This window comes from Eublepharis macularius, chromosome 2 (genome assembly GCF_028583425.1).
Source record: "Eublepharis macularius isolate TG4126 chromosome 2, MPM_Emac_v1.0, whole genome shotgun sequence".
NCBI lineage: Eukaryota > Metazoa > Chordata > Lepidosauria > Squamata > Eublepharidae > Eublepharis > Eublepharis macularius.
This window is the reverse complement of record NC_072791.1, coordinates 95,188,762-95,213,435: the sequence shown is the minus strand read 5'-3', so window position 1 is coordinate 95,213,435 and position 24,674 is coordinate 95,188,762. Positions and strand designations below refer to the sequence as shown.

The following is a 24,674-nucleotide window of genomic DNA, read 5'->3' as shown; positions in this document are numbered from 1 at the left end:
AAAGCGGTAATGTTTGTAGAGCTAAGATAATGAAAATGTTATAGTATAGTTTTTATCTGGGTTATGTACATATATATAAGGAGGTAAAGACCCTCATAGTTGCTGGAAGAAACCTGAAATTCAGCCTCCGCCTTTGCAATGTCTATGAGGAGTGAGTTATGGACAGAACTGGTTCCAGCTCTGCTTCTCCTCAGAGACAGCCAATGGAAGCTGATGGAATGCTGGGCCAGTGACAGTTGGGGTCAGTTGGAAGCTAGTTAGTGAGGGAGAGAAGGTTTTTGGATGCTGCTAAGGATGCTGCTTAAACTGGGAATAATTAATGGGAATTAATCATTCCCAGTTTAAGCACAATATATCTTTGTGTTTCCAGTCATTCAGTCCTACTTTATAAATCTTGTAAATAAAGTTTATTCTTGTTTCTGTTTTAACACTGGCTGGCTTGAAATTGTTGGATGAGGGGAAATAAAACACACGAACAAAACTCAAATACACTGGTCATGACAAATGGGCCAAGTTTAAATCAATGGTGACAGCATAAAGTTAACTCTGAGTTCCCTTTCCTCAATAGCCCCAAGTAGTAACTGGGTGCAGGGAAGTAAATATAGGGAAAGGGCTGCCCGTCTGGTACACCCTCTGGGAAGACGACCCAGTGTGGATTTCAGTCAGGATTCTGCCTGATAAATAGAGTCTGCATGTCTCCAGATTGTGCTCTCTAAAGGGGCTATGTTGGCCAAGGAGGAGGTGGGTGGCTGAGGTCTATGAGGTGCCTGCCAGGAACAGAGGAGAAGAGGAACTCTGGAGTGTTGTGAAACCCCCACTTTTTTCTATGGCTCTTTTAAGTTTCCTTCCCCTTTTACCATCTTTCTGTCTCACATTGCTGATTTTCCAGTGTGTAAAACAATCACCAACAACTCCTGGATCCTAACCATCATTAAACTGGTGTACACAATAATAGAGTTTGCTTCACTGCCCTTCTCCAGAGGATTCAACTTTACTCCACCCAGTCCCATCATTCTCCTCCATATGGACTCTTTCAAAACAAATGTTTTGAGGAGTTGGAACTAATACTGGAGGGGGGGACCTCTATCAGCCTTAGGCTGATGCTTCTGCAATGCCTTCTAGCACTGGTGTTCAGAAGTTTACTGTAGCCATGAACACTAGTAGCTCCTTTCAGACCTATGCTCCATGAATCTGTCTAACCCCCTTCTAAAGCCATCAACACAATCTCTGGCAGCAAATCCCACAATTTAATTACTTATTGAGCACAGAAGATCTTAATTTTGTTTGCCCTGAACTTCATTTTGTTTGCCCATCAATTTCATTGTGCCAGTATTATGGCAGAGAGAGATTTAAAGGAACTGAGTAAGAAGACATGACTCTTCTCCCTTGAGCATGCACAGTCAAGACTATGCCTCTGATGACCTCACTACATGATAACACATTCACAGCTATGGAGTTGGTCACCAATATGCAGATGACACCCAACTATATCTCACTATCCGGGTCCCCACAGGATGCAGTAGAAATCTTGGATCACTTCCTGACAGCAGTGATGAAATGGCTGAAAACAAATTGAAATTGAACCAAAACAAGACGGAAGGGATGCTTGTTGGGAAGGCAGAGACCTTAAAGGACATTGTACTCTCCGCTTTCAATAGAGTTCACAGAATCACAGAGTTGGAAGGGGCCATACAGTCCTTCTAGTCCAACCCCCTGCCCGATGCAGGATAAGCCTAAAGCATCCCTGACAAATATTCATCCCACCTTTTCTTGAAAACTGCCAGTGACCCTTGCAGACTTGGTTAAGAGCCTAGGGGTTATACTGGATCCAATGCTATTACTAGAAAAACAAGTTAAGGCAGCTGCAAAAAATGCTTTCTACAACCTCACTCAAGCATGGAAGATGGCTTCTTACCTCAACGTGGCCAACCTGGCTACCTGGATCCATGCTATGGTGTAAGTAGTCGGCCCCATCCTCCACCATTTTAATATAGGACTGTGATATAAAAATCACCGGGCCCCTGGATTAATTAATTAATTAATGTTATTTATATTCCGCCTTTCTCACTGGGACTCAAGGTGGATTACATAGTGTGAGATTAGTAATTCCAGCCGGCAGGGCAGAGCATTTCTGAGTCCTGCCCGGGAAATTAAGTCATGAATGGAATGTTCATGCTAATTCAGAGTGACTGTTGATTTACTGCTCCACCAGCTGCAGACGTGCGACTGTGACAAGAAAGGATCTCGTTGAGTCACCCCACTTAGTACATTCCAATACCCTCCTTCCATGATTGCATCCCCCACCCTAAGATCAAGGAGCAATCATTCAGCCCTGATAAGTTCATCACTCCTTTGGAACACCTAATCTAAACTTCTAAATTCATCAATTCAGCTCTGGGAAGATTAATTAGCAAACTGCCTCTTTACAAACCTCCAGGAGAACACACCGCATTTCCTTTAACACACCCCGGCATCAGTAAAAGTAATCAAAGCTTTTGTCATTCCCAGGAGATGACGTTTAAGACCTTTATCCCAACAGCTGAGCCCCCCCCCCCCCCGCCAGCCTCAGGACATGTTTTGCCCTATAAAAACAGGGCTTTTGCCCCATTCAAATTGTACACGCTGTGCATGCATTCCTGGATCTGAGCACTGTACTCTTAGGCTCACTTTCCCTAAGACTCTCTCTCTCTCTCCTGGCTGAGAATGTGGGACATTCGAAGCTCTCTTCCTCTGTGGACTGCTCTACTCTGAAATTGGTTGCTCTACTCTCTGGATATGTAATTATTGCCCCCAAATCCCTCAAACCTATTCCACTTTCACCACTGCTTTTCCTAGGCATCATGTGTGTTGTGAGCAATCTCTTGTGTGTGTGAGTATGTGTGTTTGAGTTTTCCCCTTTTAATAAAAACACTCCTTTTTACAAGACCATAAGCCTCATCTGCTTCCTTGGGGAGGGATCTCCCCATAAATACTAGCGGAGATCCTGTTGTTACCCCTCTTGCATAGCTTTCCTTCTTGCCGCTAATTCTCCCTACTCACAAGGACTCCCATTCCTGGAAATAATAGTAACATCAAGACTTGACTACTGTAATGCACTATACATTGGTCTCCCATCTAAGTTAACTAGAAGACTCCAATTGGTGCAAAATGCTGCTGCGCGACTGTTATCAGGAGTGAGCAGGAGCATGAACATCACCCCCATTCTGCAGTCACTCCATTGGCTACCTATCAGCTACCATGCTCAGTTCAAGGTATTGGTTATCATATACAAAGCTCTTCATGGCCTTGGTCTGGCATACCTATGGGACCACCTTCCTCCCTATGTTCCTCCATGGCAACTTTGCTTATCGGAACAGGGTCTCCTGCAGGTGCCACCCTGCACATGGGCACCATCGGTGCCAGGGTTTCTGGCACCTGCAGCCACCCTCCCATGTGCGTGCACGAGCACGCGCACGTGCTCCCCAGACTGCGTGATGACATCATCACATGATGACATCATAGAGCAAAGCCGGGGCCATTGGCCGGTGGGTGGCTGGAGCGGCACAAGGAGGCTGGCTGCGCTCCGCACGCCACACGCTGTGCCTGGCTCACGGCTGCTGTGCCTGGCCGGAGGCGTGTGGCAGTGGCGGCGGTGGCAGTGTGGCACTGGCTGGTGGCAGCAGTGCGGGCCAGGCACCCCCTCTGGTGCCTCCTCCAGCTCCATGGAGCCCATGGTGCCTGCCAATGCCTCAATGGTGGCACCAGCCCTGCACATGGGCAAAATCAACAGCAGCCCGTACACAGGCTTTCTCTGTGGTGGCCCCTACCCTGTGGAACAGCATGCCTGAGGAAGTCAGGAGAGCCCCCTCTCTCCTAGCTTTCCACAAATGATGCAACACCGAATTATTCAAAACAGCTTTTGTATTGTAGGGAGGCAGTCTCAGATGCTCCATTAATGATTTCGAGACCATAGACTTCACCCATAAACTTCACCACTATGTTGCCTTACGTAATATCTGTTGCTTTAAATATGTGCTCCTATGTCAGCCCTAGAATTGCTTATGTTTTGTTTCAGCATGTCGTCAACTCTTTATTGAATGCTTCCTAATGTTATGTCTTTGTAAACTTGGGTTTATTTACCCTACGGCATTGTTTAGGAAATTGTCCTTGATATTGACTATACTACTCTCACACTGTGTAATCCGCCTTGGGTATCAGTAAGGCAGACCATAAATGACATTAATGATGATGATGATGACGACGACAACCACGATCAGCTTTTCTTGGGTATCTGTATGAGACTGGATTTTAAATATACACTAACAACTTTTTCAAATTCTCCCCCTATCTAAGGAAGCAAGAACATTTCATTTATTTCCAAAGTGAATCTAAGATTGCTACGATTTTAGCAATTAATAATAGAAATAAATCTAGAGTGGCGTGATTTGTCATAAAGCCATAAAATAGTTAGTCCTTCTATGATCTTTATTTAAACTCTCTAAAATAAAAAGTATCAATGAGTCTACACATAAGCTATAAACTGAGACAGAAAACCATGTGTATTCTCACTCATCATGAGCACTGCAATATAAAATGCAGAAGCCACCAGATGGCACTGATCATACTTTTAAATCATTTTTGAAGTGCCACAACAAATACTTTTCTTCGTGTGGGAGATTTTTAACACAACACAACAGAATTTTGTCTTAAGGTAGAACTATAACCCCAATGGCAAAATGTGTGATTTTTAAAGGCAGCTCAAGGGTTAAACTGATTTTTTTTTCTTAGCCAGTGCCCATAATCATAAAATACATTTTTCTGGAGGTTCTATGGCACTATTTGCATAAAATTTGCTAAGTTTGGGGAAACAGCTATTATTTATAGCATTTTATTTTTAAAAAGTAGTAGGCTGTGCTTCAGACAAATACTAACTCTGATTAGAGAAGAATATCCTGAATTTCTGATGTGGTATTTTCATCTCCTTAATTAAAAAAAAACTAGGAATTAAAAGTGACCGTAAACACTTGAACAGGACACATTATGTCCTATTCACCTCTACAGAAAACAGTAAGGTTTCTGTCTCTCTGTGAGCCTATGAATGTTTATCAGTAAACAACGATGTTAGTAAAATGTGTGGAAACCAAGTTATGAAGAAGGGTGTCTCAAGAACAGTTTTGACTCTCAAAAACCTATACCCTGAAGATCTTATTGGTTTCTAAGGTACCACTGGACTCAAATCCTACTGGAAACCAAGTTGTGATTCATGGCTTCTTCACTATGCCAAGACATTTCACACCTTCCACCACTGATAAGAGCAAAGGGGATTGCTTTACATTGTTATGAATGATTACTTTGTTCTTACTGAGTGTCTACTGCTCAATTAGCCTACATTCTTGATGTAAACTAACCTGAGTTGTCTCCAATTACAAGCACAGAAAAGACTGCTTTAGAATTCTTTTGATAGTTCCCAGTACACCAAGAGGGCAGGGTGCACACAGAAGAACCTTTTGAACATAAAATTATGAATAAGTGTATTAATAAGTGTGAGAATTCACAATGAAGGAAATAATAATCTTACAGTGCTAATTCAAAGTTCCCAACTGTTCTAAGCATCAGAATACCCAATAATCTTACTGTGATTAGTATGTATCTGAAAGACTACTCTGCTAGAGGGGTCTTGGAACTAGCAGGGTAAAACGTTCAGAAGGCGTGATCTTGATTAAGTTAAAATATGTGATGTCAGTGTCCAAATGTTGAGGTTTTAAGTGTAAAGAAGTATTTAAGCACTGAGAGAACATGCTAGATGAAAAACATGTGCCTTGGCTGCAAAACACAGCAGACACAATGATCTTTCCTCCATTTCCTCCATAATCCTAGGGCTGCCAGCCTCTCTTATCTTGACAGCAGGGGTCAGGGAAGTGACAGGTGGGCAATGGGCCCCAATCTGAGGTTCTTGGTTGTATGCTTTGTGCACATGCATGCTCTGGAGGTCTCCAGCGGTCACTATTTTTAAAAAATTATTTTATTACTGCAAAACAGAAAAAATTAAGTAACAAACAGAAAGAAAAAGAAAATAGTGCTGACTACAAAAACATTATTGGGAAATCTGTACGTAAGTACATAAAAGACTTGCAAGTATCTAAAAATAAGTCCATATGCAATTGCCTTCTATATGTGAAAACAAAGAGTCCAGTAGCACCTTTAAGACTAACCAACTTTATTGTAGCATAAGGTTTCGAGAATCACAGTTCTCTTTGTCAGATGTGATATGTGATAAGTTTAAATGTTAATAAGTTTATAAAGGCTTTAATCCAGTGATTTACAGGAAGTGGGCTTTTATCTTTCCAAATGTTGAAGTATAAATCTTTTAGCAACAGTAAGGGCATGGAGGGTCCATTTCTGTTGATCATCAGATTCCAAGAGACAATCAAATAGTTTAAAAGTACATAAAAATCCTCAAAAATAAATGAGTTTTCTAACACAAAATTAATATGACTAATAACTTCCTCCTAAAAGGGCTGAATGACTGAACATGTCCAAAGCATATGCGTAAGAGATACATCTTGTGAATTACAGTGCCAACTGTCAGACACTGTGCTTAAACCTTAGTAAAAAAAACAGTGTGGTGTCCAATATACCCTAAACATAATTTTTGCTGTAAGTTGCAACTCAAGCTCCATAGTAGCAACAGGTACATGGCTTAAAGCCTTATCCAATTGCTTTAGCAAAATTGGACACCAATTAGGTCTCTGGTGATGTCACCTGGTGTAAAACCAGAAGCAGCAGCATCTCTTGAGGGGCAAATCAACCCCAAATATTGCATTTTCACTATATTGAGACCCCACAGCTTCCAGTTTTACCTTTTAGGGCATTTTGGGCGCACATATGCATGCCATTTCACCACATGCTCTGGGGCTCCCATCCTGCCTCTCCCCCTCCTTTCTGTGAGCACAAGGATTTCTGCCCGCAGAGTGCAACTTTCTCACCACTACCTTCAGTAACCTAAAATGCCCCCCAAGTCTTGTTCCTGGGGGCAGAACCCTGGGAACAAGTTTAGAGTCATTAGGGGAAGTTTGAATGCTACTCTCTATAGGCAGAAATCCGTGTGCCCATGGAAACACTGTTCTGTATCCAAGCCACAAACTTTTTTTCACACTAGTGTATCCGCAGCTATCATGTCTGCCACATAAGTATGAAGTTAACCTGAAAGATAAACTACATGTTATCTTAATGATCTCATCACCAATGCATGAATCTAATGGAGTTAGAATGTATGATTAAATTATTAGTCCAACAAACAATTTGGACAATTTTCTGTTTTTAAAACAGATCACTAAAATATAGCACACATTAAACTTGTTATCCTTAATAACTGAATGGTTTCGATACTACTGAAGGATTTGTATGAACATTCTTCTGGATCAATTTGGTATTAAAAATAGGGAAGATTGATGTGAAACTTTGACTACTGTCTCCACCTGAAGCTAGATTACCCTAATAAGTACATATTCCTTACTTCCTGAACAAATAACATTTCTAGCACTAAAAGCCACATAGACACACCCAGGATTATGGCTATTATGGAGCTGAACAATCTTAGCATTGCCTAATTAAACTGAGATATCCCACTGGGTAGCTCAAGAGGGCACTAGAAGCACTGAGATGAAGTAACAATCCCCTGCTTTCTCATCCTAACGAGACTGAAGCAGATGTTTCCACCTGCTGCATTCTGGAGCCTATTCAATTGTTACTATGAAAGAGTGCTATTTATAAAGTAAGATAAGACATAACATATAAAGCTTAACTTTCTTCCTTTTCAACAAACATGCACTAAAAAGAAAGCAGTGCTCGAAAATTGTTAAAAAAATAAACCAAAGCATAATCTTTGAAAATTAAAGCAGCATCTCATATGGCAGAAATTGTGACTATCTCATTATTTTTAATATGTCATTCCATGTAGCATATCTACATTTTTTACCTAATAGAAATAAGATTTAGATCATTGTCACCAGAATTTTTTAAACATAAAGAACATCTAATATTTGAAAAAAGAAAAAGTCATTAACAGTGCAATCCTAAGGGGTGCAGGGAAAGTGAATAGGAACCGAACTAAGGCTTGCAACGGCAGAACTGGTTCCAACGTGAGCGTAAATGCCCTTCCGTTGGTGGTGGCACAAGGCGCTGCACCACTGGCAGGCTGGTGCCGCCACAAGCAAGAGGGGGCCGGGCGGAGGCGGAGAAGCAGCGTAGAGCCCCGCGTCGGTGCAGGAGGGGGCAGGGAGAAGGGCGGGGCTGGAGTTAGTTTGCTCCCTACGCCCTTCCAGAAGCGGGAACGCCCACAGAGGCGCAAAAGAGCTATGCCACGAAAGAACAAGGCATAGCCCATAGGTGCCCATGGAACAGCGAAAACTTGGCCCCCTCTCTGAGCACCCAGCCCCACCCCCGTGGCCCGAAGGAGCATAGGATGGGAACTATCATGGGGACCAATCAGCGTGCATTCCCGGCATGGACGAGCCCTCCTCCCTGCACCCAATCACCCACAAATGCACCCTATAAAACATCCGGCCAGCACTGCCCGTGCTCTCAGGTAAGTGAGCACATGGCTGGAAGCTCTGCCCATTTGCTGTGTGCTGTGGGCACTTTGAATGCGAGGCGGGAGAGAGGGTGCCCACGGTGGCAGGCACTGGGTGCACTTCGGGGACTTTGCGAGAAAAGTGGGAGAACTTTGCGCTCGCTGAAGGGAAGAAGGGCAAACAATAGCCACTAACAATAGCCACTCATGTTTCCTTGCAGGTTATCTGACTCTGAAGTTCCATCTCAGTCAGGGGCAAGGTAGCACTTACTGGTAAGAAGATGGGGCGGTGGCTAAGCCAGCTGGCTGATTTGCGCTGGCTGCCCCATCACCTGAACTTGCCTGACCGCTAGCCATGGCGGGGGAGAGGATGGTGGCAGCAGCCCCTGCCTGCTCCAGAGGCAGTTGCCCAGGAAACTACTCTTGACCAGGTGTTCGTAACTACCTGCTCGTTTTCTCCCTTAAAGGTAAAAGCACCCCAAGGCAGAGTGCATCCTTGCCAGAAGGTCTCGCATCAGCCGGTTCCTGCTGCCGCTGCTCTCTACTATGTGCATCTTCTCAGATGTTGGAGTGCGGGCTTTGCCTCGGCCATGGATGGGGCAAAGCCCACGTGTGTCTTTCTCTCGCAGGCACGTTGTGACCCGTCTGGGAGATGACTGACCAAGCATGTCTGCTCCCCCGCCCCCCATAATCCTCTGTGAGTGACATTCGGATCCAGCCCAGGAAGCAATATCTCACAGAAGAACTATCCTGCAAAAGTCGATAGGGTGCCGTCCAGCACCACCCCATTTACACCGGTGCACGAGCGACGGCGCTGTCTGGGGGGTTAGGATTGCACTGTAAGATTTAAGCTGTACCTTCTAATAGGAGAATTATCCCCCCCCCCGCCCGGCCGCACTATGTTCACAAAAATCAGTTCAACAGAGCCACTTATTAGGTATTTGTGGTCATATGAGGGACTCAGCAAGTATGCATAAAATATGATTTTGTAAATCAACTGAAGGAAAAGACACCACTATACACACACACACATACAGTGGAACCCCATTCTTAGAAAAGAGGAAAGGATGGAGAATAAATGAGGATTTGCTACAGGAGGGAGAAAATATGGAGATGCTGAGAAGGGAAACTAAGTTCTTCATACCACATAATATGAATCGAGAAGTACCAACCAATAAGGTCTGGGATGCATATAAAGCAGTGATTAGAGGCATACTAATGGATTTAAATGGAAGAGCACGAAAGAAACGAGAGGAGAAGAGACAGGAGATTATGGAGAAAATAAAAGCCAAAGAAATACAACTAAAGAAAAGACCAGGTAAGAAGAAAATTTATCAGGATATTAAAATTTTACAAGAGCAGTTGACGGCAATGAACAATAGAGAATTGGAATGGAATTTGAAAAGAATGAATCAAAAGTCGTTTGAAGGTGCAAATAAACCTGGGAAATATTTGGCATGGCAACTGAAGAAGAGAAAAGAAAAAAAGATAATAAATAAAATATGTGAGGACAATAAAGTGCATCTGGAACAGACTGCCATTAGTAGAGCCTTTTACAAATTTTACGCCAAATTGTATGGGGAAAAAAGAAGTGAAAAAAGACTCAATAGCGACATATTTGGGAAAAGTAAAACTCCCAATAATCTCGGAAGACTGGAGAGTCAAATTAAATAGTGAAATAACAGAGGAAGAAATAAAGAAAGCAATACAGTCAACAAATTTGGGAAAAGCGCCAGGGCCTGATGGACTTACAGCAAAATTTTATAAGGTAATGGCCAATGAGCTGGCGCCATTTTTAAAAGAGGTGATCAATGGTGTCTTGAGAGACCAAAGAACTCCAGATACTTGGAGTGAAGCTAATATATCACTGATCCCTAAAGAGGGACAGGACTTGACAAACGTTAAAAATTACAGACCTATTTCCTTACTTAATAATGATTACAAGATCTTTGCGAAGATCTTGGCAGAGAGGCTAAAGGGATGGCTAGCTGAGGCTATTGGGGAAGAACAAGCTGGTTTTCTTCCAAATAGACAAATCAGAGACAATTTAAGGACAGTCATAAATGCTATTGAATACTATGACAGGCGTTGTGATAAAGAGGTTGGGTTCTTCTTTGTAGATGCTGAAAAAGCGTTTGACAATTTGAACTGGGACTTTATGTTTGCAACTATGGAACAGCTACAAATGGGAGAAAGATTCATAAGAGCAGTTAAAGAAATTTACAGAGACCAAAGTGCAGCAATTGTGGTGAATGATGAGGTGACTAAGAAACTGACTATAGGGAAAGGTACAAGACAAGGTTGTCCCTTGTCTCCACTGTTGTTTATTTTGGTATTGGAAATTCTGATGATACAGATCCGAGAAAATGATGCAATCCGTGGAATAAAGATAAAGGACTTTTCCTATAAGGTCAGAGCATTTGCAGATGACATAATGTTAATTGTGGAAGATCCAATTGAAAACATGCCTAAGGTAATAGATAAAATCAAAGAGTTTGGAGACTTGGCAGGTTTTTTTGTAAACAAAAAGAAGTCAAAGATATTGTGTAAAAATATGACTAAACAAAAACAACAGCAACTTATGGAAATAACAGACTGTGAAGTAACAAGCAAGGTAAAATATTTGGGAATCAAACTGACTGCAAAAAACATAGATCTATTTAAGAATAATTATGAGAAATTATGGACTCAAATAGAGCAGGACTTGATTAAGTGGAATAGATTGAAGTTGTCATGGGAAGAATTGCAGCAGTTAAGATGAATGTTTTGCCAAGAGTGATGTTTTTGTTACAGACAATACCAATTATTCGGGACTCTAAACAATTTGAAAAATGGCAAAGGAAAATATCGGAGTTTGTGTGGGCAGGCAGGAAACCTAGGGTGAAAATGAAAGTGTTGCAGGATGCAAAAGAAAGGGGTGGAATGCAACTGCCCAACCTGAGACGTTACTATGATGCAATCTGTCTGGTATGGCTGAAAGATTGGATGACGCTGGAAAATTGCAAATTGCTGGCCTTAGAGGGATATAAAAAACTGTTTGGATGGCATGCATATTTATGGTATGACAAAGTGTAAGCAGATTCTATGTTTCTACACCACTATATTCGGAGAAGCCTCTTCACAGTCTGGAAGAATATAAAGATTACCTACAGGAAGGAACTCCCTCCTGGGTGGTTCCATATGAAGTAATTGATCCAAGAACGGTCGATAATAAGCAACAGTGTTTAACGTATAAGGAGATAACTCAAACAGAACTTTCTAAAGCTAGAATAAAGACACAACAAGAGCTGTCCCCAAACTATGATTGGTTTCAATATAGACAAATCAGAGATCTTTATTATTCGGACTGTGCGAAGGGAGGAATAAGAATGGAGAATTCAGAATTAGAGAAAGTAATTCTACAAGGAGATAAAAAAGAAATTTCAAAGGTCTACAAAGTGTTGCTAAAATGGTATACTGAGGATGAGGTAGTTAAAGTGCAAATGGTGAAGTGGGCTATAAACTTTAACAAAGAAATAACAATGGAGGCGTGGGAATACTTGTGGAAAAATACGTTGAAGATTACGACATGCACTAATATTAAAGAGAATGTTTATAAAATGATGTATCGTTGGTATCTGACACCAAAGAAGATAGCGCTAGGGAATTTGAACATGTCTAACAAATGTTGGAAATGTAGAAAACATGAGGGTTCTTTGTACCATATGTGGTGGACTTGTGAGGTAGCTAGGCAGTACTGGGGGGAAATAATAAAAGTAACGAGTGAGATTTTACAATTTCAAGTGAATAAGAACCCAGAACTCCTGCTACTGAACTTGGGAATGCAAGATATGCCAGCACAATACAGGACTTTGTTATTCTATATGACAGCAGCAGCTAGACTTTTGTACGCGTAGAAGTGGAAAGTACAAGAGGTGCCAACCATTGAGGATTGGATCTACAAATTGCTGTACATGGCGGAGATGGATAAAATGACAAGAAAATTGAGAGACCTTGACCCAGGGCAGTTTAACAAGGACTGGGAGAAGCTGAAACAATATCTGGTGAAAAAATGGGAGGTGGATGGAGAACTGTGGCAGTTTGAAAATTACTGAAACACAATGGAAGAAGAGGGAAGTGACTATACCGAGGAGGGGAGAGTTAACTGAATAATTCTAAGCAAATATCATATTGGATTATTATATAGAGTATTAGTAGTGCTATTATTATAAGAAATGTAAGGATAAAAGCTAAACTAAATATCTTTCTGACGTAAATAATAGTTGCAAAAGGGTGAATGGATACATATCAGCAGGTGAAATGTGGAAATAATAGATTGACTTATGTTAAACGAATATATGAATGGATTACTCTAGTTAAATAGCTCTATAACGGAGAAATTAGATAATTATATTGGATATGATATGTAAAAGGAAGTAAGGAGCAACATATATAGAATATAAGTCAAATTGATTGATTTATTATGAATATCTGCAAAGTTTATAGAAGTACTAGAAAATATGTATAAGGTGGGGCAAATTGCTTGTCCCATATTGAAGAGAGTAGAAAGAGTAAAATAGAGTATAGGTGATCAGAATGAATATTATTGAAAGGAATCAGAAATAGCACAAATATGATAGATAAGCTTAGAAGAATTTGAAAGTATATTATAATAAATATAGTAAAATTCATATGAGTAAAGGGAAAATAGATGAGGGGTTGGAAAACTGTTGGAAGTCAACAAAAGGGGGGGAATGGGAGGGGGTTAGAATTGGAAATTTAAAGGAATGTGAGTGTAAATGATATGATACGATATATTTCTAATCCAATAAAAAATTTTACAAAAAAAAAAAAAGAACCCCATTCTTAGAAAAGCAGTGTGGTTGGATACAACCCACTGAAAGAAAAAAATTAAATTGAAATTGAAAAGCATATAAAAGCCCAAAAGGCACAATAAATAAAGCAAACTTGCTAATAGAGGAAGGAAAATAACATTCATTTTAAGTAACACGAGACACTAACTACAGCCCCAAGTAATCAGAAATGAAGATGTGTAGAACTTTTTTAAAAAACAAGAAAATGTCCAAAGAGATGATGACAGGACATCCAGCACAACACACTTTAACAAGGGAAGCATTACAAAAGAAATAAGGTTATGGAAGAGAAAGAAAGAAAGAAAAAAAGTTGAGAAATTGTCTCTCTAATGAGCAAAGATGAGAAGCAAAAATCGTACAGAACAGTGTGACAGAGTTTATTGAGAATGTTGCTGAAGCATCCAATATACCTTGTTGAAACACTGAGCAATTTTGCATATTACAAAATCCCTTGTGTCCCCTACACATTTGCCCCAGTCCTGTCAACCAAACCTATGTTGGGAATTTCATGCTCAGCACTCAATTCTTAGGCACAGGAGGGCCCAATTAGTATAATGACTGCAGCATACACTGAATGGAGGCTTAAGTGTCTCTCCCCTCCCCTCATACCATTCTCCCAACCTGAAATGATGACAGGAAGCTGCTTCCTTAAGAGGAAAAGCAGCAACTCCCCAGGTCTGTTTCAGATCAGGAAAATGGCATGGGGCAGGGAGGTTTCAGTCCCCCTTCCCCATGCACTGTAGTTCTTGTACTCCTGGGAATTAATATTTGAGCATGGAACTCCCAGAAGACACCTGCCAAGAGGATATATGAAAAACACAAGGCTTTAATAACATGTGGCTCTTAGAAACTTTCATACAGCTAAAAACATTGTAGTTTTGATACAGGCAACTTAATGCATCCATATCAATAATGTTCTGCCAAACATTTCAGCTGTGAGAAATATGCTGTCACATACTATGATGTCACAACTAAAAGGTCATTATCTAATGTTTTTACAAAATCTCTCAACTGGTAACCATCCTCTTTCACCAAGTTTATTGGAGAACATTCATTGCTATAACTGTATACTTTCTTTTGTATCTGCAGCAGCCAATTTTAAAATTCCACCTGGACAGGGAGTATATTGTTTTCTTTTTTTCTTTTTTTAAAATTTTTTAAATTTAGTTTAATTAACTAACTAACAATTAACAATATAACATTATAACAACATAGAACAAGCCAACAAGCATACATAAAAAGTGCATCTCATAAATATTGGAACTTTAACATGTTATAAATATTAATAAGAAGTTATATAACTTTTAATGCTAGAAAAACTTAACTTTAGTTTAGGGTAACCAAAGAAATGATAGATGTTTAGGAGGATGTATATCATTGACAATTAAAAATTCAAAAAAGGGAAACCATTTAGTTACAAAATTACTTTCTTTCGGACAGAGTTGTGATTGATTAATAATTTCTGAAACCTTTTCTTGGATATAAAAATCCCATAACTTAACTAACCAACTTTCAATAGAGGGGATTTTAGGTGATTTCCAGCTAGATGCCAATAGTGATTTAGCAGCCATTAAAAGATTACAAACTAACTCTTTCCTTATTTTAGGGATATCTATAGTCTCCCATTTGTTCAAAAAAATTAGTTTTGGATCTAAAGGGATAGAATATCCAGTGATTTCTTGTATATTTGTTAGGATTTCCTTCCAAAATTTTTCAACATACAGGCAAGCCCACCAACAGTGTGCGAAAGAACCCACTCCACCACACCCTTTCCAACAGAGTGGAGAACGTTTTGGAGAAATCAAGGAAAGTTTCTTGGGGGTTAAGTAACATCGATGGAGAATTTCATGATTGGACTTTAGTAAAGATAATATTAGATTGTAATAAATTGGAAGTCCAAATTGCTTTCCATTGAGCTGCAGAAATTTCTGAATTACAGTCCAGCTGCCAATTCTGTTGGTATTTTGAAGGTTTGGTTTTGAATGTGCTTAAGAGCACATTGTATAATTTAGATATTAGTCCCTTTTGGCTCATGTTTTCTTGATTTAAGATAGTCTCAAATTCTGTCAGAGGTGCTTTAATAATTTGCGTTACCTTAATGTGGTTCATCATGTGGGCTAATTGGAAATATGTAAACCATTGTAATTTGTGCTGTAATTTTTGCTCGATTTCTGACTTGCCTAATATGCCTTTGGTTGAAGAGATGTCAATTAGCCAGGTTATGTCATTTCGTTGCCAAATTTTTGTGAAGACTATGGATTGACCAGGTAAAAACCAATTTTGGCCCAGAAAAGATGACTATCTTGATATGTTAAGCAAAATCTTTTTCCTGTGTTGGTTCCAGTTTGTCAGCATAGCAATAAAAAATGGGTTATTAATACTTCCTGTCAATTGATTTTCTTTACCATTCCAAATTGAACTTTGAATTATTGATAGTTCTTTGTTGGGGAGTATAGATTTGAATCAATCTGAAGAACTTGTAAATTTTAAGATTTGTATGATATTTAATAATCGAATCGAGATTTGATAAATATTTAAATCTGGATAATTGAATCCCCCGTTTGAGTGTTTTAATCTGAATATGGAAAGCTATTCTAGGTTTCTTCCAATTCCATAAAAATTTATTTAATAAGCTGTGCCAATTTTTGATTATTTTTTGAGGGATCAATAAAGGGATTGCTCGAAGAAAAAACAGCAATTTTGGTAGTATGAAAGTTTTAATTATATTGTATCTTTTGAACCAAGTGGGGTTCAATTTATTCCATTTATCTAAATTTATTTTGATTTTTTTAAAAAAAAAATTAATATACCGCCCATCCTCAGGGGTTCTGGGCAGTGAACAAGTTAAAATCAATAAAAACAAGAAAGCAACAATACAAAACAATAATGAAATAAATTAACCAAGTGCAATGGTGGGGAGAACCCCCACCCCACCCCAAAGGTGGGAGGCTGACATGGCACCACCCCCTTCAATCACCAAATGCCTGGCGGAACAGCTCTGTCTTACAGGCCCGGCGGAACGATAGTATGTCCCGCTGGGCCCGGGTCTCCATTGACAGAGCGTTCCACCAGGCTGGGGCCAGGACTGAAAAGGCCCTGGCCCTAGTTGAAACAAGGCGGGCTTCCTTAGGGCTGGGGACCACCAGTAAACATTTATCCGCTGATCGAAGCAGTCTCTGGGGAACATACAGGGAGAGGTGGTCCCGAAGATATGCCGGTCCCAACCCGCTCAGGGCTTTAAAGGTAAGAACCAATACCTTGAACCTAATTCGGAATTCAACCGGAAGCCAGTGCAGCAGACGCAGGACAGGTGTGATATGTGACTGGTAGGATATACCGGTCAGGACCCGCACCACCACATCCTGGACCAGTTGTAGTTTCCGGATCAGGCCCAGGGGTAGCCCAGCGTAGAGTGAGTTACAGTAATGCTTTAGGCTGATCCTGCACTGGGCAGGGGGTTGTACTAGATGGTCTGTACGGCCCCTTCCAACACTATGATTCTATGATTCTATGAATCTAGCCTGGAGGTGACCATTGCATGGGTCACTGTAGCCAGGTCCTGAGGTGTCATGTAGGGGGCAAGTTGCCTGATCTGACGGAGATGGAAAAATGCAGACTTGGCAACCGCCGTGACCTGGGCCTCCATCGACAGGGAGGCATCCAGGAGCAAGCCCAGACTCTTCACCACTGGCAAAGTTGCCAGTGGTGTCCCATCCAGGGCAGGGAGCTGGATCCCAACGTCTGGCAGCCCTCGTCCCAGCTGCAGGACCTCCGTCTTCACTGGGTTCAGTTTCAGCCTGCTCTGTTTCAACCATGCCGTCACAGCCTCCAGAGCTCTGGCCAGATTGTCTGGGGCCGTCTGGCTGGCTGTCCATCAACAGAAAAAGCTGGGTGTCATCCTCGTATTGATGACAGCCCAGCCCAAACCTCCGCACCAACTGGGTGAGGGGGCGCATGTAGATGTTAAATAACATCAGGGAGAGTACCGCCCCTTGCGGAACCTCGCACACCAAAGGGTGATGGGGTGATAGATCTCCCCCGAGCGCCACCCTCTGTCCCCAATCCTGGAGAAAGGAGACCAGCCACTGTAAGGCTGTCCCCCTAATCCCCACATCGGCGAGGCGGCTGGCCAACAAATCATAGTCGACCGTGTCAAACACTACTGTGAGATCGAGTAACACAAGCAGCGCCGAACCGCCTCAATCCAGATGCCTGCGAAGGTCATCTTTAAGGGCAACCAAGGCCGTCTCCATCCCATGGCCAGGATGGAAGCCAGACTGAAATGGGTCCAGGACTACAGCATCATTCAGGAATTCCTGCAGTTGTACCGTCACCTTATCAAAAGCAATGTTATGATTGAGTTTCAACAAGTTCTTCAGGTTAGTGGGAATATTAATGCCCAAATATGTTATCTGGTCATGTGACCATTGATAATAGCAATTCTTTTTAATACAATTAGCTGTATTAGGTTGCATAAATACTGGAAGTAACTTTGATTTGGAATAACTGACAGACAGACCTGAGAGGTGGCTAATGTCTTCTAATATTTTTGAAGAGGTTTTAATGATTTGATTGGATCTACTAAATAAATAAGTCAGTCATCGGCAAATAGACTTAATTTAAAGTTATTTAAAGTTGTTGATATACCTCTGATTTCATTAGTATCACTAACTTTTTCTGCTAATTTTTTCTGTTCAATGGAGATGGCAAATAAAATTGGGGATAATGGGCACCCTTGCCTCATGCCCCTTTGAATAGAAATCTTTTTAGAATTAGCACCATTCATTTTAACATGAGCTGATGGATAGGAATATATAGCATCAATTAGTCTTAAAAATTTGAGGCCAAAATTCATCTGTTTCAATGTTGATTTGAGATACTGAATTTCAATTGAATTGAAGGCCTTTTCTATGTCAAGGGACAGAAAGCCAGACTCCAATTTGTTTGTTTGACAGTAAGAAATCAGATTTAGAGTTTTGTATATATTATTCATCAGGTCTCTGTTTGGAATGAAGCCTGACTGGTCTAGATGGATGTATTGTGAAATAAAAGAGTTGATTCTCTTAGAAATAATTGTGGCAAAAATCTTGTAATTCTGGTTCAGAAGCGATATTGGTCTATATGAATTTGGCTTAGTGCTATCTTTACTTTGTTTTGGAATTACTGTTATGGTTGCATTTGACCAAGATGGTGGCATTATTCCCTGATCTAAAATTATGTTACATGTATCTGTCAAAGGTTTGCTTAATTGCATTGCAAATGTTTTGTAGTACTCAGCAGGGTATCCGTCAGGACCTGGTATTTTATTATTTTGTAATGATTTTATTGTCTCTAATACTTCCTGTTGTGTGATTGGGTTATCTAATAGATTGTTGTAGTCATTGTTCAATTTTTTAAAGTTTTTGCATGATTGTAAAAATTTATGTATGAATTCTTGATTCGGAGATTTGGATGAATAGAGTTGTGTGAGTATACTGTTTTCAAAGACAAGGAATGGTATATCATAGTATTACAAACGTACATGCCAAATTGCAGTCTGTCATCCTAATCAACGTTCAAAATTTTTAAAAGTTGTAATTAATGTATAGTTTAAGAGGGGAGAATAGAACCCCTACCCCAAAACAGGGTTATAGTCTTGCTACACCTGATAGTAAAACAGGTAGTTTATGAAGGCTTCTCAGGCAATAAAATATGGCTTCTTAAATTAACCCAAAGGAAAAGACTGTTCCTATGGCCTGATGAAAATTGGACATGGTCCAGGAACTATAGAATACCGAAAACAGTTGAGAGTCACTTAAAGGGAAAGGGGCAACAAGCCAGCTCAAGTCAATAAAATTCTAGAAAAGGATTTCCACATTTCCCCCATTCTTTCAATTCCTCATGTTTCTTTCATGTGTCAAACATTTGCATTGTCTTGTTTGGTGTTCTTTTATCCTCTTGGCCTGTGTTGAATCTTGGTACCATTTTCTTTCTTTGTCTTTACTTTTACTACAGTCAGCCTCATTTTACCATACATAGTTGTTTAATTCTACTTGCTTTTATTTACCAACGTCCATGGCATCATTCAAGCAGATGCAACACTGTGATGTCACTAATAAAATCATACAGGTCACCACAGCCAAAAAGATTAAATGATAGTATATATGGAGAAAACAAAAAGGAAAAGAATAACACTGAAACAACATGAATGTTAACATGTCCAATATTACTGAAAATGTATTTTAACACTCATTAAAAGAACAAGCAAATTTTGTTGGTGCTGGGCACGTAACGGATTATGGTCATGCTTGTACACTCTCCATCCCCATCCCTTCACATGGTGCACAGATTTTGAAGACAGAAGTCCAATGAATTTTACTTAGTCATGACATCCAAAGGCATGTACCTGTACAAACTGGAGATTATTTCTTCCTCACATTATAAATCAAGGTTAAACCAGTTAAAAAGGATTAATACATTAAATCCAAGTTTAGAATCCCAGTTTGCAGAAAGAAGAACAAACTCATATTTCTCTAGAGCCTCACATTCCAGCCCCCCTGGAATTAGATGAATTTTCTTCAATTTTCACGTGCCACGTGAATGGAGAGCTGATTAGTGACAGCATTCATGGGCATGACCATTAATCAGGTTTGTGCTTATCACAAATAAACAGAGGTTTGTTCTCAGTGTTTGAATGCACTGCCCTTAAGGCTTCAAAAAATCTTTCTTACCTGGTGAATTTCTTGCCATCCATTTTCATCTTTGCATCCAACAATAGCATGTTCATGAAGTAACAACTCACAACAGTAAGGATCTCCCCCAACAACTGCTGTATGATACAATGGTGTCAGACCACAGCTGTCTTTGTAGTTTGGAGATGCTCCAAGCTCTAACAAGGTCTGAAAGTAAAGATGAATTTTGAAGACTGTATGAACAAGTATGTAAACATGTAATGGACCAACATACTTGGAAATATGCTGCACTGAAATCAAAAGGACTTACTTTTGATTAAATATCTTTAAATTTATGATAGTAGGTTGCAATCTAAAACACATATAATTAGAACTAATTTCCAAGAAAAACTGGGGTTTATTTCCAAGCAAATATGCTTAGACGGGGAATTAGGAAATAAAAGATTTATAAATCAGTTATCTGTTCATTACAACATCATAGGAGACAGAGGCATTCTATATAAAAATGCATAGGAAAAGGGGAACTGTGAAAAATCCAGGTTAGTGTTCAATAACATAGTAGTAACGCAAATTAATGTTGTGTTTTCCAATAATTCACATATTCCAAGAGTTCAAAATATTGTGGCTGTATTACAACTAGACATGGCCACAAACAAGAAAAAAACCCGAACACGCTGTTTGACGTACGTTGCCACCAACAAACATGAACAGATGAACAGTAAGGAGCATGTCCCGTTAACTAACATGTTCAGTGTTCGTTGTTGGTGGGAGACTTAAGAGAGCCCATATTCACAGGGAGTATTCAGCAGGCTCTCCTCCAGCCATCAATCAAGTTTGTCCAATACAGAGAGAGTCACAGGAAAAGCATATCCGAAACAAGAGTGAACCGTGACTTACTTACTATACTAATTAAAGATACAATGTAACAAAATATCAAATAGTCTTTATACAAGAATCAAAGTCAACTGAAAACAAACTCTAAATGGTTATGTAGCTGGCAACAGTCAATACATAGAAGGTGTAGTATATGAAGCAGCTAGCAGCAGCATACAAAAACAATATACAAAGTGCAAAAGTGCTTAGTCGATTCTAAATTCTAAAGTGCAAGGGCTAGCTTCAACAAATCACACCTCCTTAAACCACAGAGTATACACCCAACTTAATGAGTAACAAACCAAGATACAAAGTATAAGTCAGTTTCAATAAGTATCACAAGGCTTATAGCAATTCATACATCAAGAAAATTCAAATGAAAGAAAGCAACTGCAATGGGTTTGCTAGCGAGGAGTCCCGTTTCCGATAACCCCTTCCTCCTGGCAGTTACCAAACTGTAAAAATAATATACAATTCATTAGTAATCCAATAATCAGAGCTTAAAAACACATTTGTATCTGAAACATACTGGCCCTTTAACATCTGTTTGATTGATTGTTATTTAAGATGTATTGAGTTGTGCTGAGCACGCACCATTGAGTGAGCGGCCACAGTGCATGAAAACTGATATGTAACTGACCATGATTCTTCTTTGTATGTTTCAGATACAAACGTGTTTTTAAGCTCTGATTGTTGGATTCTTGAAACAGGAACATATCTGTGAATTGGGGGCCGCGGCCAGGCCAACACACCAGGATTGGGTCCAGACACCACAGCTACCTGCACTGCAGATAAAGCAACACAATTAGTGTTGTTGGATTTACAAATGCAGGGGGACCGCGGATTAACCCCTGGTAATGAGCGTGCTTTGGTAGATTATACCATCGAGGAAGAGACAGACTCCATGGAATCAAGCGACTTAAAGGCTGCGGCTGGGCCAGCAATTCCTATCGGGGGCCATACACCGCAAACCGTGAGAGACGGGATGCATCCGACTCAGGAGGAGCTAGCCCACGCCTTGAGGATACAACAAGAATGGGAACAAAACCTCCTCAAAGGACAAGAGAACATAAATTCACCGGAGGCACCGATGAGGACAGTGATGGGAGCATGTGGGGAACCAGGGAAACCCCCTATCCTGCCGCAGCTGGGGACAGCGCCACAAATTGGACAAGATCCAAAAACTCTATAGGGATAGTGCCACTGGAAAGGGGAGGAGCGCTTTTAATGACTCCCGTGCAGTTTGCAGACGACCAAGTAGTCCCCTCAATTACACAGTTCCCAGTAGTAGCAACAGGAACAGAGGGAAGGAGTCTCATCCCACCTTCGCCCCTAGTGACTTCACCGAATATACCCTTCCGGGGAGTAGGAATGGGTTCATATGGGAGAGCACAACCATTGACTGTTCCTCCGATCATGGGCAGTGCAGGGGCGCCAATTGCCACAATGGGGATGAGAGTGCCAACGAACGTACAGACTCAAACTCCCCTAACAGTATTGACAATTCCCACTTTACCACCCCAAGGGGAGTGGGGCCCTAACGAGGGGGAACCCAGCCATTGAGGGTCCTGCCTGCTACAGCAAGCACAAGGGTATTGGTTGCTGCCGTAGGGATGAGGGTGCCCCAAACCGGCCAACCACAAAGAACCCCTGTCATCATTCCAATAGGGACAGGAGTACAAATAGGCCACCTACAACCGGGGGGGTCCCACAATATACCCCCCTCAGGGTACCCCAAGGGTTCAAGTGCAAGCCTTCCACCCACAATATGGAAGGGTGCCTTAAGCCGCTCAATTGCATACGGAGCAAATGGAGCCTATCAAATACCCTTTATGACACAGGGACATATTCAACTACCCCCCCCCCCGGAGCGGCCCCAATCCAGCAGCCAGCACAGCATCAAGAAGCAGGAGCTCCCATGATGGGACTGCCACAAGGATGGTTCAAATTAGAAGCCACGTTTGATGGGAAGCCTGGGAACTTGGGATTTTTTATAGTACAAGGCAGGGAATTTTTCCAAGATTGGGGACATTTATTTCTTTTGGAACACAGCTGAGTGAACCACTTGGGGTCTCGAGTGGAAGGAGCAGCAGCCGACTGGTATATGCCTTTGCATAAAATGGGAGCACCTGAGTTATATGACTTGAATGCTTTGATATATGCACTAAAAGCCCAATCTGAAGACCCATTGGAGGGAGAAAGGGCTCAAACAAAGCTCAGAACCATAAAACAGGGGTCCAGACCCATAAGAGAATATACTGCCGAATTCAGGCAATTAGCCACCAAAGGTCAGGGCTATCATGAAGGAGTAAAAATTGAACTTTTCTGAAATGGATTGAATTGCTGACCTATAGAGCATTGATGCAGGACAACCCACAGATTTTGTTAGGTTGGATCCAATTAGCATGTGAGGTTGAAAACAGAACCCAAGTGGTGAAGCTCGTAAGAATGCAACAACATGCAGGGCCAAGGAGGCCAACCACTGCAGACTGGGGACATACCCCGCAGGGCCATGGCCCCTCATACCAAGGACTGAGAGAGAGTCATGATGGAGACAAGGACTATGCTTACAATGTGGGGGTGTTGGACATTTTGCCACACAATGCCCCATAAGGCCAGCACAGGGGAGAAGAGGCCAGGGCACACCAAAACCCCCGGGGGGCCCTAAACTGCCAGGTCGGAGATTGCCTCCAAAGGGTGGGAAGCCAGAGACTGGCTTGTATGCTGACAAGAGTCCCGGAAATACTGAGGAACCCACACAAAAAGAAGCTGAGGAGGAGTTTACCCCGCCGTCGGGAAATGAGACAGACCTGCCATGAAAAGGCCCCGACGGCAGGTCTCTAAGGAGCCCAAACCACCAAAGGTGAGAGAAAGAGGGGCCATACTATTTATGCCTGTGATGTTACTAAATCCAAAAAAGGGGACTCGTGCAGGTGCAAGCCTTAATAGATTCCGGATGTTCCTGGGACTTGATATCGCCAGCCTTGGTTACAGGACTTGGACTGGAACTAATAGAACTCAAAGACCCTGTAGTATTTGAGCAAATGGATGGGTCTAGCGTGAATCCTGCACCCTATAAAACTCAGCCAAGGTGCCCACTGAGCTTGGCCCCAGGGCCTAGCAGCAGCCCTGGAACCAGAAGGAGGGGGTAGAGCCCTAGCCCAGCACTCCCAGAAACCTGACTTGATCAGGCACTAATAATCAGTGTGAGCCCTCAGCCGAGGTGCCCACTGAGCTTGGCCCCAGGGCCTGGCAGCAGCCCTGGAACCAGAATGGATAGATCCCTATCCCACCCACACACAAAAAATCCCAGCTCCAATGCACTCTCCCTGTCTCTCTTCCAAAAGGTAGCAACAGCTCTGTCCCACTCCACTGCCTGCTGAAACTGAAAGCCAACCTGGGAGCACAGTGCCTTTTATAACCAGAGGTCCCATAGAGCAACACAGGAGGTCTGTGGTTGGTAGTTGGAACCGCGTAACAGTGTTTGCAGGGATGAGACTAGAGTTCCCATGGTCACAGAACACACCCTCCCCCTCCCTCCCCCCTGGTGTCTGCTCCCATGTAACCAATTGTAACCAATTTGAAACTCCACACTTGGAAGGAAGAGCTGCCAATCAAGCTAAGCTGGGCTTAGATTGTGGTTTCCAGGGCGACAGAAGGAGTGTAGACAGAGTTCAGGCCGTCCCTGCCTCCGTTGCCAAGGGAACTGATTGAAGGCGCCTGTCT

The 24,674-nt window shown here is 41.6% G+C and overlaps 1 protein-coding gene across 3 annotated transcripts in view; it reads right to left on the bottom strand.

Moving 5' to 3' along the window:
• The window catches only part of SHANK2 (SH3 and multiple ankyrin repeat domains 2), an 829,172-nt gene that overhangs the window by 686,368 nt on the left and 118,130 nt on the right, over positions 1-24,674 (bottom strand). For all 3 annotated transcript variants that reach the window (XM_054971067.1, XM_054971065.1, XM_054971068.1), the window contains one exon: positions 20,115-20,282. In XM_054971067.1, the coding sequence (XP_054827042.1) occupies positions 20,115-20,282 (168 nt within the window). The remainder of the gene's footprint in view (positions 1-20,114; positions 20,283-24,674) is intronic.